General features: G+C 39.3%; 1 protein-coding gene across 5 annotated transcripts in view; it reads left to right on the forward strand.

Moving 5' to 3' along the window:
- Window positions 1–16,819, forward strand: part of LOC133383280 (transcription cofactor vestigial-like protein 2) — a 130,375-nt gene that overhangs the window by 101,225 nt on the left and 12,331 nt on the right. For 3 of the 5 annotated variants that reach the window (XM_061623686.1, XM_061623688.1, XM_061623689.1), the window contains 7 exons: window positions 334–546; window positions 7,151–7,285; window positions 9,959–10,010; window positions 10,822–10,894; window positions 12,374–12,507; window positions 14,209–14,249; window positions 15,913–16,128. In XM_061623686.1, coding sequence (XP_061479670.1) covers window positions 334–546; window positions 7,151–7,285; window positions 9,959–10,010; window positions 10,822–10,894; window positions 12,374–12,507; window positions 14,209–14,249; window positions 15,913–16,128 — 864 coding nt within the window. The remainder of the gene's footprint in view (window positions 1–333; window positions 547–7,150; window positions 7,286–9,958; window positions 10,011–10,821; window positions 10,895–12,373; window positions 12,508–14,208; window positions 14,250–15,912; window positions 16,129–16,819) is intronic. The other 2 variants (XM_061623687.1, XM_061623690.1) reach the window with 2 other exon arrangements.

The following is a 16,819-nucleotide window of genomic DNA, read 5'->3' on the forward strand; positions in this document are numbered from 1 at the left end:
TACTGTAATGTCTGTCAGCAAAAGCCAAACAGGAATTGCTAAAGCACCTTAGTACAGGGTGGGTTTCCATGGTAAACAGGAAGTTTGAGTCAGGCTTCTTTCGTAATTCCTGAATTGGGGGGGTCATGTATCTGTTTAATCTGACCTGTTCACAAGAGATTATTGGGAGCCTGCTTTAAAAAGAAATGTACAAATAATTAAATAAGGGGGAGTTAGATTTTGAAAGACAGGGTGGAAAGTGAGGTGAAGTAGACATGTGCGTATTGCTGACAGCTGTGATGAAGGTTTCTTAATCACCCCCTTTCCTCTCTCAATCCTCCCTACTTCAAACAGGAGATGGATGTGGACCTATGATTATCTATCAAGACAGTGGAACACTGGCATCCAAGAACTATCCTGGGACCTACCCCAACTACACTATCTGTGAAAGGAGAATTCAGGTGCCTCAGGGGAAACATCTGATCTTGAAAATTGGAGACTTGGATATTGAATCCCAGAAATGTGAATCTAACTATCTTAGCATCTACAGTTCTTTAACAGTGCATGGTATGTAACAAGGCACTGGTAAGACTGAACTTATTAAGACTTACTTTTCTCAGCTCATAGTTAATTAGAAATTTAAGAAAGATAACCCCTAAACCAGGCCTGCTTAAGATTTGTTCTTGACCATGGATGAGAAATGACGGGAAAAAGATTTTCCCACCTCTTCGCTTCAGGTAATATCCTCATGTTAGCCTGGTCCACTGTGGTATTATGGCACTCTTAGAAAGTTGTAATGTGAGGGTGTTTAATCTGTAGCCATCCAGATGTTGTAGTACTGTAGCTCCTATCAGCCACAGCCAGCATGGCCAGTGACCAGGGATGTTGGGATTTGTAATCCAACCACATTTGGAGGGCCACAGATTAGGCACTCCTTTTGTAAGGTTATTTATGGATCACCTTTCACATAAGTCTCAAGGTGATTTACAACCAAACAATAAAAACAACTAAAAATAGGATTTTTATATCCTATAAATAAACACCCAAGGCAGAGACCCTAATTTTCCACCCCATCCAGCTAGAATATATAATGTTGCCTTTACATTTTGTTTACTTCTTTATTTTGTTTGTATCTGACCTTTAGTCAGAAGGCCTCAGGGCCAATTAAAACAAATTCATATGTATTAAAAATACATAATACCAATAGTCTCTGTCAGTTTCTTACTTTTTTAAAAAAAACAAAATTTATTTATTATCATTATTTTTACTCCACCCTTTTTCCAAAACTGGAACTCACAGTGGCTTCCAGATAAAAGCACACATATAATTAAAAACATACAAAAGTCTAGATTAAAATCAAATCAAACAATTTATAGTATTAAAACCATTCATACATACAGTTAAAATAATTCAAACTCAGTTTAAAATAATACAGTTAGGCAACAGCAACGCAGCACCCTTCAAATCCTGTCCTTAACAGCTTTCAGTTCCAAAGGCTTGTTGAAATAAAAAAGTCTTTGCTTGCCGACGGAAGGACTGCAAGGAGGGGGCCATTCTTGCTTCCCTAGGAAGGGAGTTCCAAAGCCTTGGAGAAGCCACCGAAAAGGCCCTATCTCGCGTCCCCATTAGTCGTGCTTGTGAGGACGTAGGTATTGAGAGAAGGTCTACTTGTTTGCCCTGATGTATGAGAGGGATAGTGACTATAGAGCTGAAGGTGGGTGTGAAAGGCAGTGGCTGGGATGGGTGAGACAGTCCTAGGTTAGTTAATCAACATCATATTTTGTCTGGTTTGCTGTGTAGGTGGGACCTTCACGTCTTTTGATGACTGACTTACTATATTTATTGTACTTCTTTCTGTGTATTAATACATTGTTCACTGCTTTCGGAGCCTTTTGGCCAAAAAGCAGTATATAAATAAACCGTAATATATAATATTGCCCTGTGCATCAGCTAACCAGCAAAATTCCACTGTTAAGGCATTGAAAATGAGGGCCACAGCTGGCTTTCTAACATGCTTTGATATGACAGTAATCAGTATTACAAAAATATCCATGCCTTGCCCTGTATGTGCTTCTTCTCTCAGCAATGAAGCTAAGCTAATGCAACTTACTTCATTAAGAACATATAAAGCTGCCTTCATATGAAAGCAGTCCATTAGTCCATCTAGTTAATTACAGTGTACTCTGACTAATAGTCATTCTTTGTGATCTCAAGACCTTTTACCTCAGATCTTTTTAACTGGATATATTGGACCTAAGGCTTTTTGCAGGCAAAGTATATAACAGATGTATAGTCATTCAGAAGCTGCTTAACCAGAGCTTCATATTCTTTGAGCTGGGGAGGGGCAGAGAGGTTCTTTAGTTTTAAGCCTTTTGCATCTGGCTCTGGTTGGTGTATCTTGGGGTTCATTTAAAAACAAAAATAGATGCTACAGGCCTGATGTCTACCCCTACTGTAAAGTACGGAGCAATATTCCTGCACCATCCGACCTGTTGTCTTCTACTCCTCAGAGTCTTGCCGCTCATTCACAAATCGTTTTTTTAAAAAAAGCTTTGAAACATTCCGTTGACCTGTCTCTCAACTGCCTAGGCTCTTTGTGCAGGTTTTATAGTCATCTGGGGTAGGTGTGCATCTTTGAAAGACTCCTAGCTCCAGACTAGTCAGCCATTGATTGAGTCAGCAGTCTTAATTACTTCTGAGCAATAGATGGGTCATTGAGAAACATAAGAAAGAGACAGCCGAAATGTGTCGGGGGTGGGGATGTGTGGAGGCAAGTCTTGTTTGAAAATGTGGAAGGGAGTGGGAAGGCTCAGTGTAATTATCTTCAAAATATAAAACAGTAATGTTCTTTCCATCTACTTTTTTAATGCATTTGTGTGTTTTTAATGTATTTGTCCAGCTCATGTGGGATGTAGCATGACATATCTAAGTATTAACACATGATTCATCTTTCCTTTGCTAGAAAAATTTCTTCTCTTCCCTATAGCTACATTTGGAATTACTATTATTTATTAAACTTGTATCCTGCCCTTCCTCCCAGAAGGATCCTAGGGTGGCAAACAAAGAACAAAACACTAAAAATGTCTTAAACATCTAAAACCAAAATACCTTACAAAAAATTTAAAACTAAAACACCTTTTTTAAAAAAAACCTTTAAAAACATCTTAAAAAGCAATCCTAAAACAGATGAAAACTGGGACAAGGTCTCTACTTAAAAGACTTGTTGAAAGAGGAAGGTCTTCAGTAGGTGTGGAAAAGGTGATAGAGATGGCGCCTGTCTAATATTTAATGGGAGGAAATGCCACAACACTAAATGTCCACTTTGTATGTTGTGTGGAATGGACCTCCTGGTAAGATGGTATCTGTAAGAAGCCCTCGCCTGCAGAGCACAGTGATCAACTAGGTATATAAGGGATAAGATGGTCTTTCAAGTATCTTGGTCCCAGGTTTACAGGGCTTTGTACACCAAAACCAGCGCCTTGAATGTGGCCTGGAAGCTAATGGGCAGGCAGTACAATTCTTTCAGCAGCATGGTGTTGGCAATACCTTGCCCCAGTGAGCAATAGCACCACTGCATTTTGCACCAACTGAAGCTTCTGGACTAACCTCAAGGGCAGCGCCACTTAGAGAGGATTACTGTTACCAGTGTATGGACAGCAGTGGTCAGGCTATCCTGGTCCAGAAATGGTCACAGCTGTCTTACCAGCTGAAGCTGGTGAAAGGCACTCCTTACCCCTGAGGTTACCTAGGCCTTTAGCGACAGAGATGGATCCAGGAGCACCCTCAGACTATGAACCTGCTCTTTCAGAGGAAGTCTGACCCCCATCCAAAGCAGGCACTTGACCAGTTATCCAGACTCGGGAACCACCTACCCACAGTGCTTCCATCTTGCTAGGATTCAGTCACTTTAATGGCCCTCATCCAGCCCACCACCAAGTTCAGGCATTGGTCCAGGGCTTGCATGGCCTCTCCTAATTCAGATGGTACAGAGACATAGAGCTGAGTATCAGCGTACTGCTGACACTTCACCCCAAATCTCCTGATTACTACCCCCAAAGGCTTCATATAGATGTTAAACACCATTGGAGACAAGATGGTACACTGCGGCATACCACAGTACAACTGCCAGGAAGCTGAAAGACAATCGCCCAATGCTATTCTCTGAAACCAACTCCAGAGATGGGATAAGAACTACTATAAAACAGTGCCTCTGATACCCATTTCACCAAATTGGCTCAGAAAGATACCATGGTCAATGGTATCAACAGCTGCTGAGAGATCAAGTAAGAATAACAGGGTCACACTTCCCTCTCTCTGCCGTTGTCCTCCTCCTGATAAAGATATCCATCAGAGCGATCGAGGCCAATTCAGTCCCATAACCAGGCCTGAGCCCAAATTGGAATGAGTCAAGATAATCTCTTTCATCCAAGAGTACTTGCAATTGCTGCACCACAACCCTTTCTATAATCTTCCCTAAAAAGGGGGTATTTATCACAATCAGTAGTTATCACAAACCAATGGGTCCAAGGTAGGCTTTTTCAGGAGTGGTTGGATCATTACTCTTTCAGGGCGACTGGATCACTCCATTTTGCAAAGATGCATTGACCACACCCTGAATCTACTCAGTCAAACCCCCTCGACAAGCTTTAATAAGCCAAGAAGGGCACGGGTTGAGAGAACATGTTGCTGGCTGTTTTGTTGTAAGCACCTTGTCCACATCATCAAGCTGTATCAACTGCAACTGATCCCAAGAAGCTGCAGCAGATGTTGCACTGGGGACCATAGTAAATGTTGATGGTGCATCAAGATTGCTACGGGGTGGGCAACTTTACCCTCAAAGTGCCTTGCAAACAATTCATAATGGGCTTCCTAAGGGTTTAAAACTCCCATTTACAGGAGTTGATGTTAGCAGACCCCAGACAATACGAAAAAGTTCCACTGGATGGCTACTTGAGGATGTGAGGGAGGCAGAGAAGTGGTCCTTCTTTGCCACCCTCACCACCACACAGTAGGCACAGGTATGTTGTTTTTGTTGTGCCAATCAGCATCTCAGCACATCTTTAGCCAGTTGCACTCTAGCAGCCATCTAGCCTATTTCATTGCCCTTAGTTCACTGGTGTACCAAGGTGCAAAATGAGCTCCACAATGCTAGAGAGGGCACTCAGGGGCAACTGTGTCAAGAGCCCAATGCATCCCATTGTTCCCCAATTACATTTTCCCCTAGAGGGCTTCTTAACCAAGTATCTTAACTGTTGAGAGTCAGCAGGGAGTTGGATGAGGATTAAGCATGTGAAGTCTAGATAAGCAGAGTTGTTCATGTTAGCCAGTCCAGAGTTTGTGACTGTCCTCTCTTTAGGCTGAGGTTCCTTGATGCTCAGGTGGTAACTGTGGCCAGGAGTGTATTTTGCTAGCTTCTCTTGATGCACTAGCTTGCAGCCCCTTCTGGACAAGAAGGATTTTTATGTTGCTTGATTGTTTTGGCTTTTACTATTCTAAGCTGCCTTATAAGTGAAATGCTGAAAAGTTATATAAATAAATCAAATTATATCTGACTAATGCTGTGGTAATGCTTCACCACCACGGCGTGTTAAGATCTGCCAGGGAAGTACTAACAGCGGCTGTTAATTTGTAATCTTCCCTTTGTTTTACAAGGAAATATTCCATTCAACATTTTGCTTTATTATTAATTCATTGCAAAATTGTGATATTTTAACTGTTTATTGATTTTTGTGGCTTTTTTATCATTTTCTGTTACAAGCCTTTTGGGTTAATTATTTTGAAGACATTTTGGATTAGCTGAGGTATTACATTTTAGAATCAATAAGTAAAAACATTAAAATGTATTCCTATTCTATTTAAAATATCTGTAACCATCTTATAAGAGTCTACAAGACATTGCATTAAAATTTAAACAAAAGGTGTTGCATGTCTGCCACCCCTGCTATCAGACTTGATGCCACCACACAACAGACAAATGCTGGGGTCCTCCAGGGCTTGACGACTGATGCCTGGCCCCCTTTTTAGAGTGCTGACAAGTGTGCCGGGCCCACATGGCTGGACTTAGTGATACCATTTAAATTTTCCCACAGTGCAATGCCCACAGCACATTTGTTGTGAGCATTGCATTATGGGGATATTTAAATAGTGGTGACCAGTCTACCTGTCTGGACTTTGTCCACTAGTCAGTGCCATTACTGCAAGGCCACTAAAGGTGGTGGGGTGGTCTGGCACCAATGCTAATCCTGGAGCATCAAGCCTGCAGAGTTGCACTCCATGGAATGTGTGCCATTTTATTTTTCCCACAATGCAGTGCCCATGACATACCACAAATGGTAATAGGTAATGTATGTAGTGCAGCACGCTGAACAGCTAAACACCACTCTTTATGTAATGTTTTGTCATTTTTATAAAACAGTAGTATGGAAAATACCTCAAACTTTTTCAATGTATTTCTGAAGATTGTAATATAGAGAGCATTGGTTTTAGGTGTTTTTATTTTAATAAATCAATGAAATAGTTTCAAATGTAATTACCATTTGGTTGGTTGGCTCTAAAGGTGCTTTGCATTCTGATGCATATTAAACCTTTCATGTAAAAAAGTGGGATTGGCTCCAGGTAGACTTTTAATAGACTATTTCCCAAAATTTTGGATGGGTGGATTGGAATCGTAAAGAAAAAGAAATGATTTCTTGAAAAAAGAGAATAAACAGTTAAGTATTTGAATAGCTTTTTAAATAATACTATCTACAGCAGTATTACTATTTCTGTATGCCCTTATTACTTATAGTGTACTTTCTCAAGAAAAATGTGCCTGTTTTTCCCTGTGTTGTAATTATAGCTAAAACTTGTATCTGGTGATGCTATCTTACTGAGAGTACATGCAATATTCGATTGTCTTTGAATGTTGGACTCTTTCTGTAATGTGTTACTGGCTTTTAAGAATGCTGTGCTTCAAAAGTTAGTGAGCACCAGTCATCTTGAAGCTAAAACAGTCTGAAAAGTTAATACTGGCGTTTCTCTTCTACTGAACACAGAATGGCAAGAATGTAGTTGTCTGAGTAACTTCACAAACAAAAATTCCATTAAATACATACATTGATGAATTTACTTATATGCTTTATTGTATGTAGACCACCGACATTTTTTCAAATCTGATTTGTTCTGCATTTAGGACCCTACTGTGGCAATGTTCCTGTCCCAGAAGAAATCATCTTAGATTCTAATGAAGCAACAATTTACTTTGAGAGCGGGTCCCATGTGTCTGGAAGGGGCTTCCTGTTGTCCTTTGCTAGTAGTGATCATCCAGGTAAAGTTTATTTCTACAAATCATTATGGACTAATGATTTGGAATTGGGCCAGCCAACCTCCTTCCCTCCCCATTCATCTGTGCCTTTTGAAGCAGATTGGATGGGGATGAGTGTATAGTGAGTGGAATTATTCTTTTGTCAACCCAGCCTCTTGCAGGGTTGCCTGTTTGTCTTCTCTGCCATAAAAGTGGGAGGAAAGGCAGATTCAATGGCACTGGAAGAATGAGGGAACCCTCTTTCAGTTGGCATGCCAGGCATTCTGAACATGAACAAGAAGCCAGACAAAGCAAAGAGGGTGAACAAAGAGGATCCCGGCTTTGATCTTGCTACTTCTGTGTCTTTGGGAAACATGGGAATTGGCTTTCAGTGCTGCATAAATGACTGCAGTCAGATGTCAAAACTTGTGTATTTTAGGCACACTTGCAGGGATTCCCCCCCCCATTTCATTTAAATAAAAAGTCTATCTTTAGGTTTCTAGCTTTGTAAAACATCCAGTATGACCGACTTTATCCATGTTGTGTGTGTAAGAAAAACCACATGAAAAGTAGAATGTAAGTAGTCCCTCTGTACAACTGGTATACCACAGTGGGGAAGAGAGCCTGGCTGAGAGTCCAGAGTCTGTGAGTTCAAATCCCCGCTCGTGTCTCCTGGGTTTCAAGGGCCAGCTAAAGATCACCCCAACAGTGAGTGGCTCAAGGGTTATGTGCCCTGCCACCTGTGCAGCCGTGGGCAAGCTGCATAGTCCCAAGGAGCCCAGTTGCCCCCCAGCTGGCAGTTGAGGACAAGGAAGGGGCTGGCTTGTGCAGCTGTGGCAAGCTGAGCAGGCCCTAGCCAGCTGGGGAGGACTAGCCTCAGAGGGAGGCAATGGTAAACCCCCTCTGAATACCGCTTACCATGAAAACCCTATTCATAGGGTAGCCAGAAGTCAGGATAGACTTGAAGGCAGTCCCAGTCCCTCTGTAACTACTCTAGGGAATGGTAACAGAGCTATCTGCTGTTTCCCAATGCTCAGGGATCCTGATACTAAAAAATGTTGAGGATTCCTTTAATAGCATGTTACAACAAAAAGAAAACTTCAATTCAGGGGTTTTCCTCTTGTAAAAGTGAGGGACTTGACCTTACTAGATTCACTTTGGATCCTGAAGTTACCTGTTTCTTGGCTCAGACCAAATAAAGAATTTTGCACTAGTTCTGTACTGAAGAGTGTCAAATATTACAGAGCTTAAGCCAAAGAGAAATTGATTTGAAAAATACACCAGAGGTTAAACGGTTTGACTGAACAGAGAATTGCTAACAATTGTATAAGATGCCTTATAAGAAATCAGAAAAGATGTTAAAGGTTTATGGAAACTTTTTGTTATACTTGTGATCAGCAGGTTCTGACCTGATGGAAACATTTGGGGGGGGGGGTGGAAACCTGCAGAAGCATCCTCTGAATGCACTTATCCCATAATAGTTTGACCCTGGCTGGTATTGGCTAAAACAGCAAATGTTCTAGAAGGCACCTGGCCTAGATGAATTATTTAAGTTTTATAATTAGTTCAAATTGGTTTTATGGGTTTGGCCCCTTAACCAGCTGTGTCTGACCCACTTATGTTTCCCTCTAATAGAAATCAGGTTCATGTTGCAGGGCTGGTGGTCAGAGGTTTGGGAAATAGCCTTAGTTGAGAAATTAACAGAAGCTAGAGTACAAGGGGCAAAATCCAGTTACTTTTGTAACTTGGTATCATCTTATCCTTTATATATCGGAACATGGACATGTAAAGCCTTCAGAAGCTTGTAAGTCATTTGGTAAGATTTGTTACCGAAACATTTATGGTCATATTTAGAGTGCTTTTTATTTGTTTCTAGCAAGACTCCCGATACCTTATGAAATTGACTCCTTTTTATGGCATTTCTTAATGTACACTGAATAGGTAGTATGCTACTTTTTGTTATTTTATTGGTTGTAATATGATTAGTGTTTCCCTTTGTATTCCTGTGTGCTGTGTAATTCTTGAAATCAAAATCTGGATGTTATTTCAGTAATTTGATAAATTAACGGATGGATGGTATGGCTGTCATCTCTTTCTAAGCATCTAAGTGTGTGAGGCCACTGGTCACCATATAAGTGGGAATCCTAATTTTGACCTCATTGGCTCATTTCACATTTTTGTTGCTTTTGCATCTTCTCCAGGTGTTGAAACACTAACTGAGGTAAACAAAGACTTCTTCAAACAAAGTTTTGATCAAATTCTAAAGATAAACCCTTTTCTTGGTAATTGAGACATAAAACTCTGGCTAAATTATTTTTGCTTCAGACCTAGGACTCGTGTCTTGAACAAAATCCTCACTATACAAAAATAAATTCCAAAAATATATGTTGGGATTTTTTCCACCATCGTTCCTTATTAAGTATTTGCTTCGGGATGTAGTAGGATGTGAATGCTTTCCTACTAAAGTAGTTACTCTGAGGGTAGATTCTGGAATAATTGCTGCTGTGCAGAAGAAAATGTGTATCCAAGTTAACAAATCTGGGAGAAGGGGAAGGTTGGCAACGGTTAAAGAGAGAGAAGAAAACATTGAATAAATATTGTGGCTATTGAGGAAAATTTGAGAAAACTACAGTTCAGCTTTAACTGGCTATCCACATTCACAAATACTTTCCCCCCTCTTTTTTTAACTTTCAACAGATTTAATCACATGTCTGGAGAAAGCAAACCACCATGCGGAGAATAAATACAGGTAAAAGCAGGTTTAGGTGTTAATACACTCTGGATGTCATGTTGCATCTTGCATTTAACATACTTACTGCTGTAACTGGGTAGTGTACATGGCCACTTTTGCTACACTTGAGACCCTGCTGCCAACCACAGGAATGTGTTTTTCTGGAGATATTTGGAAGTATTTCGATCTGAATCTGTGATTATCTACTTGACTTGGAGAGGCAGAGGCACTGAAGTCTTCCTCTGAGAGACATTGCATTCCAGAGTAACTAAAGAAGCTGCTGCAGAGCACTAAGCAGCCTTTGTCTATAGCACAGCCAGTAATGCCAAGAGAAAGAAGGACAGTGCTTTGGGCACTGAAGACTCCTTGCTCCTAACCGGAGGGGGGGGGTAAAGCACTAAGCATTTTGCATGATCAGACTGGAGGATTGAAAGCTGATCCAGGTCAGTTTAAATGGTTTTTCAGTTTGTTCTCTTAAATAAGGGTCCCTTGCACTAAGTTGAAAGGATAGTGGCAAGTAAGCCAACTGTTCAAGGTGCAAACAGCTTTATGCAAAATGTAGTTGTGCTGTACAATCTTTCCTTCCATTACTATTTAATTGTTCCCTGAGCACATAAGGTGATAAGAAGGAACTAAACAGAACAACATGTGTGGGCATCTCTGCTAGTGCCTACAGCAGATAAATTAGTTAGAATTTAGAAGAAGAAAAACCTTGATCTTGGAACTATTTGTTTATCAAGCATGCTAATGTTATACAGTGAGTGTATGCATTGCGCGCTACACCAGTCCCTACTTTTTCAAACAAGATTCTCTCTTTCCTCCATGATAGCAGGTACTGTCCAGCTGGTTGCGGAGACATAGCAGGTGATGTTTCTGGGAATATAGTAGAAGGATACAGAGATGTAAGTACCTGAGATAAAGAACAGGTCTAGAACAGCCTTCCCTAACATGATTTCCCTAACAGAGATGTTCTGAACTACAACTCCCATCAGCTCTGAGTACTGGCCATGCTGGTTAGGGCTGATGGAAGTTGTGGTCCAAACCATCTGGCAGGCACCAGGTTACGGAATTCTGCCCAGCAAGAAGATAGATGGCAATACTGCTTTTTGAAGAAATGTTATCACTAGATAAGCACAACCTAAACTTTTGATCCTGGGCTCAAAGACCAGTAGCTATGCTAAATGAAGGTTAGTGCATTTTGCAGAAGACTTAAGAACTGGAAATCATTGCACAGAAGTAGTGCAAGCAACCTTATACTAGACAGACTGGAAGATTTATGATTCAGAGGAACACCATTCTCACATTTTCTGTGTATATGTAATATCATATGTGGCTGATATCGTTGGTAACAGAGTCTTTCAATTGAACTGAGGCCTCATCTGCACTATACATTTAAAGTAGTATTATACCACTTTAAACAGTCATGGCTTCTCCCAATTAATCCTGGGAACTGTAGTTTAAGGATGCTGAGAGTTGTTAGGAGGCCCTTACTCCCCTCATAGAACTACAGTTCCCAAAGTGGTTTAACAGTCAGTCTCTCTTCCCAAGGAACTCTGGGAATTATAGCTCAGTGAGGGAAATAGGGGTCTCCTAAACAGCTTTCAACACCTTTAAGCTACAGTTCCCAGGATAGTGCTTTAAATGTATAGTGCAGATGGGACCTGAATGTCCTAGTGTAGACCCAAAAGCTTGAATCCGTAAATTGTCCCCTTTGATTTCTTGGGTTATTACAATTCTTTGTGGGAAACTTACTATTAAATATGTAGGACAGAAAAGCTTATATTCTACCACTGAGCAATCATCGTTAACTCTGAAGTATGGAAACAGAAAACAATTATGCACAGTTTGATCTGACGAACAAAAATTATGGTAGCCAGCTGTTCCTTTAGTGTTATGGAGTTCATGTACATATATGGTTTGTCTATATGTATAGGGGCTTTTAAACTTTGCCATAGAGTTGTGCAGATACAGTATAATTGGTATAGTTCTTCAGCTGCCAGTCTCAGCCATTTTGTGTTCAGTTTGCAAAACAGGCATAGGTGATCTATTCTTAATGACAGTAACAAAATTTAGGGACATTCTCCTCAGCCTTTTTCTACATATAACAATCAGAGTATCTTCAGCAAAACTACAAAAGCATGTTGTTTTATTCTTCTCCGCCTATTATGTGGAAATGATCCTTTGTTAATGATTTTCTGAGGAATCATGTATGTGGGGGAGGATTACTACACTGTAAAATATTAACCTTAACATACAGAGAACGGCTACTTTTTAGTCTGGATTTTTTAAGAGCGCCGGGGCTCTTAAGATTTTTTTTTTATGTTGACCGATAATTTTTTTTGAATACTAAAGTCTTGCCTTATTTGATTTCTGCACATCAGACCTCATCATTGTGCAAATCTGCCATACATGCTGGAGTAATTGCAGACGAACTAGGTGGTCAGATTAGTGTGATTCAACTGAAAGGAGCAAGTCGTTATCAAGGAATCCTGGCCAATGGCATCTTTTCTCAAGAGTAAGTATTAGCTGTGTTCATACATATGATTGTGTCTTATTTCATCATGATACACACAAGCCTTTTTCCTGCACACAGAGCCCTTCCTTTATGTGAGATGTCTTTAAACAATAAATTAGCCAGAGCTTGGAAAAGTTACTTTTTCGAACTGCAACTCCCATCAGCCCAATCCAGTGGCCATGCTGGCTGGGGCTGATGGGAGTTGTAGTTCAAAAAAGTAACTTTTCCAAGCTCTGGATTAGCCATATTTTTGTTCATAGGAGACTATGGCCGTGTTTGGACAATCATATCTTCATTTAATAAGCCAAGAAATGAATAGGTCTTGTGCATTCAGCTTTGATCCTTCCCATGAGTAGATAAACAAGCCAGGATGTCTTCCATTAACTATAGTTTTCTGTTTGAACCAAACTGTGAAACTGGCCAATGGCTTCAGAACTTCAGAATATGAAGCCATGGTTTAACATTGATTTTGTATCCTGGCATGTTCTTTTGTGCTTTTTAGAAATCTAACTATGATTTCTTGTTAATTATGACACCAGACACAAACTGATCACAGTGAAAACTAGCACTAGTATGTGCTGAGCCCTTGAAGGTTTTCATTGGAATCTGATGGAAACATGTTGCCTGATTAGATGGTGACTTCGGCAATTTTGGTTTCATTTTCAGTGCTGTTAATAGTGGCATGCACTGTCTATTATCCATGCATGTTTTGAGTTAATAAATTGAGAGCCATTTAGTTTTCAGGTGGGTTGAGTAATGCAGGATTAAGATAAAATACAAGTGTTTCTTTGGATGTTCAAATATTGTTCTTAACAGCCTGACAGCTAAAACATGCTAGTTCCAAGTCCCTTTCCCATAGAAAACAGTGGAAAAAATATGGTACATATTCAAGCCAAAGTTAAAGGCATTGAAGCCCCACTGTTTTCAGGTGGAGAGTTAAGTCCAAATCAACTATTTCTTGTTATACTTGCATCCTGCTCTATATTGAGAAACCTCAGAGCATCTTAGATGGGGCTGCCTTATGGCCTTCCCATTGCTATAGGATTAGATGCTCCCAGTGATCAATCACTGTGCCATATAGTACATAAAAGTATTTAATTTTAGCTAATCTTAACAGCATCCGATTGTACCATGGTTAAGAGATGTAGCTTACATTGTGCCTTTCCAGTGTTTTGCAAACTTTATAACATAATTCTTTTTTTATTGTGGTAGGGAAACATTATTGCTCATAGTCATTAGCTGTGCTACAGAGGCAGAAGATAATGGTTACATTGCAATAATATAGTAAGCTTTATTTATAGTGTTTATTCTCTGAAAAACTATGCAACACATTGTAAAAGTGACAAGTAAATAATATTGAAACTATTATATATTTTCAGATAACAATATCAGTTTTTACTATGGTGAAAATGGCAACAGAACTAGAACTCCTTTGGGAGATTTGTAAGATTTTAATAGTCTGGTATATGGCATCCCCACTTAAACACTGGCACAAGTGTATCTGGATGCATTGGTGATAACTCTGCAATACTAATGTAACAATGTTTTGTTGCACTGTGCAAGTGTAATGCTTTTATGTTAATGCAACAAGTTTTAGGATAAAAAAGCAGGGTAGGAATGAAACAAAGTTCTATTTTGTCTTAAAATTTCTTGTGCGTGAGTAGCTACCCAAAATAATTAAGCCATCTCTTTTTCTTACAGTGGTTCTTTGTCAGATAAGCGGTTTATTTTTAACTCAAATGGTAAGACTTTTTTTATTTTATACATGGAAGCATAATCCAGGAAAAATCAAAGTACACACTATTTGAAATAATTAGGACTTGGGGCGAAATATAATGCGCTACGTTTGTTTGTTTAACAAAAAGTATATACCACATACTCAGCATAAGACCTCTGAGTGGTTTACAAAAAACAATCTAAAATATTCATTTAAAAATACCAATAAAAGCAAAAATTAAAAATAAGTTAACATAAAATTATTACATATAAATAAAATTGGTAATTTTAATACAGTTTTACAAAATAAAATTACATGCCTGGGTAGGCTTGCTGAAACAAAAGCTTTTAACAATGTGCCAGAAATAATACAGGAAAGGTACCTGCCTAATATTAATAGGCAGGCAGTTCCAAAGAGTAGGTACTGTCACACTGAAGGATCAGTTCCTTGCAAGTGCAGAATGAACATTGTGGCACAGATTGAAATACTTCCAAAACCACCATTTTATAGGACTGATTGCCAAGTAGGTGTGCATAGGATCACACTGTTAAGCAGTTAGCTGTGCATTTCAGTCCCTTTTCTACCTCAGTGGAACTTGACATACAGACTAAATATTTTTATTGCAATTTCTTTATTGGTATTTTCAGTATGTTAATAAATGCTCAACCCCTAGTCACTGTTCCATCTATAGCCTGTAAGATTCTGCCTTTGGAACTGATGATTGAGAAAAAGTCTATTTAGCTCAGTTTTACTCCTTTCCACATCTGTTTTATCTGCTGAAGAACCCCAATTTGCCATCTAGTCTGTAGAACCTCTGCACGATATAGAGGTCCTTAAGTATATTCTAGGGTAGGAATGGGAACCCTTTGCCCCTCTAGATGTTGCTGAATTCCCATCAGCCCTAGCAAGCATGGCCAGTGGCCAGGAAAGATAAGAGCTGTAATTCAGGTTCCCCACACCTGCTGTACGATATGCTTCCAGATTGTGAAGGACCATAACTAGGCCAAAATTCCTCTTGTATATGGCAAGTATAAATGGTGGACAATTTGTATTTCTAGCAGCTTGTCTGCTATTACAGATCTTCTGATTTAAGAATAAGTTTGAAGGAACTTCAGGAATCCTAGCTATAGTTTGAAAACCACTAATCTATCCCAGTCTACTACCCTCATCTGTTTTTCGGTGCTAGAATTGCTATGTTACATCTTCCTCAATAGCAAGGACTTGGATACTGTATTATCAGAGAATCCCATTTTGGATGTTGAGTTCTAATGCAACAAAGGCTTATACAGATAACACGTTACGTGTTGTCATTCCATTCATGTTACGCATTTTGCCTGTCTTCCGTTTCCTGTCCTTTTCTCCCCATCCAGATCAAATTATTTTTGCTTACAATTTTTAGAGATGCTTCAAGATACCTCTTCATTATGAGCAAGAATTATGTTCAAATGCATAGTTTGTGAGTTTGGGGCAGAGCAGTGTCCGACTAGGATACTTGGGTTGGTAGTGGAAGAAAGTATTTACAGGAACTCCTAAAAGATATTTGAAAAAAAGTAGTGATAAAGTAATAAAATTAATCATGTCTGCTAGGTTGATAACTATGCTGTATAGTTCAGCCTTTCAATACTATTATCTGCAACTGTATTATATACAAACAGACATGCTCTTCCGTTTTTACTTTGAATTTTAAGATTGCAATAAATCACTTAACCTAGAAGGACGAAATGCTTCTAATGGCCAGATAACTGCATCATCATTCTGGGATGAAGCCAACGAAATTGGGGAATTAGTTCAGTGGTCTCCTGATAAGGCTTGGCTCAAAGTTCAAGGGCCATCTTGGGCAGCAAACCAGAGCAACCATCGGCAATGGCTAGAAATTGATCTGGGAGAGAGAAAAAGAATAACAGGTCAGTTGTCTACCAAAGCAATAGCGCTTATCCACATTACATTTGAATTAAGTGTCATTCAGATATTAATCATGACCCAGTTTGCTTCCTGTCTTGTAAGCTAGATCTTCTCAGGGTTTGGTTTTGGTTTTGGTGAGACTGAAAAGTTATTCTAAGGAAGAGCTGTATACAAATGAAATGCAAGATTAAAAGCTTAAACTTTATATGAGAAAACTCTAACAAACTTCATATCACTGCAGTTACTATCTGTGAACACAACAACAAACACTGAAGGTTGTCTAAGTGTTAATCGTACTCAGAGTAGACCTATTAAAATTAATGGACATGGCCAACTTAGGGCTATTAATTTTAATGGGCAAAACCTAGTTGGATACAACTTTGAGTTATTAAAACGGCACCTTGCCTTTACTAGCAAAGTCAAATTGAAATACAAAAACAAGAAAAACCACCCAGGCCTTTAAGCCAAATTTTAATGCACTTGCAGCAGCAGTTCAGGAGCAACATGCCATTCCAGTAACATAATCGGAATTGGTTTATGGTTGAAAATTGCAGAAGACTTATTAGAGCTGTTTTGTGGTGTACTCTTATTATCAATAGCTACTGAGAGAAACAAATCTCCACATACCTATTGTCTTTTTATAATCTTGTAGTTGGCTGTATTTTTTTATTATACTAAGGCTCTTGCAAAACT

Source organism: Rhineura floridana, chromosome 4 (genome assembly GCF_030035675.1).
Source record: "Rhineura floridana isolate rRhiFlo1 chromosome 4, rRhiFlo1.hap2, whole genome shotgun sequence".
Classification (NCBI taxonomy): Eukaryota; Metazoa; Chordata; class Lepidosauria; order Squamata; family Rhineuridae; genus Rhineura; species Rhineura floridana.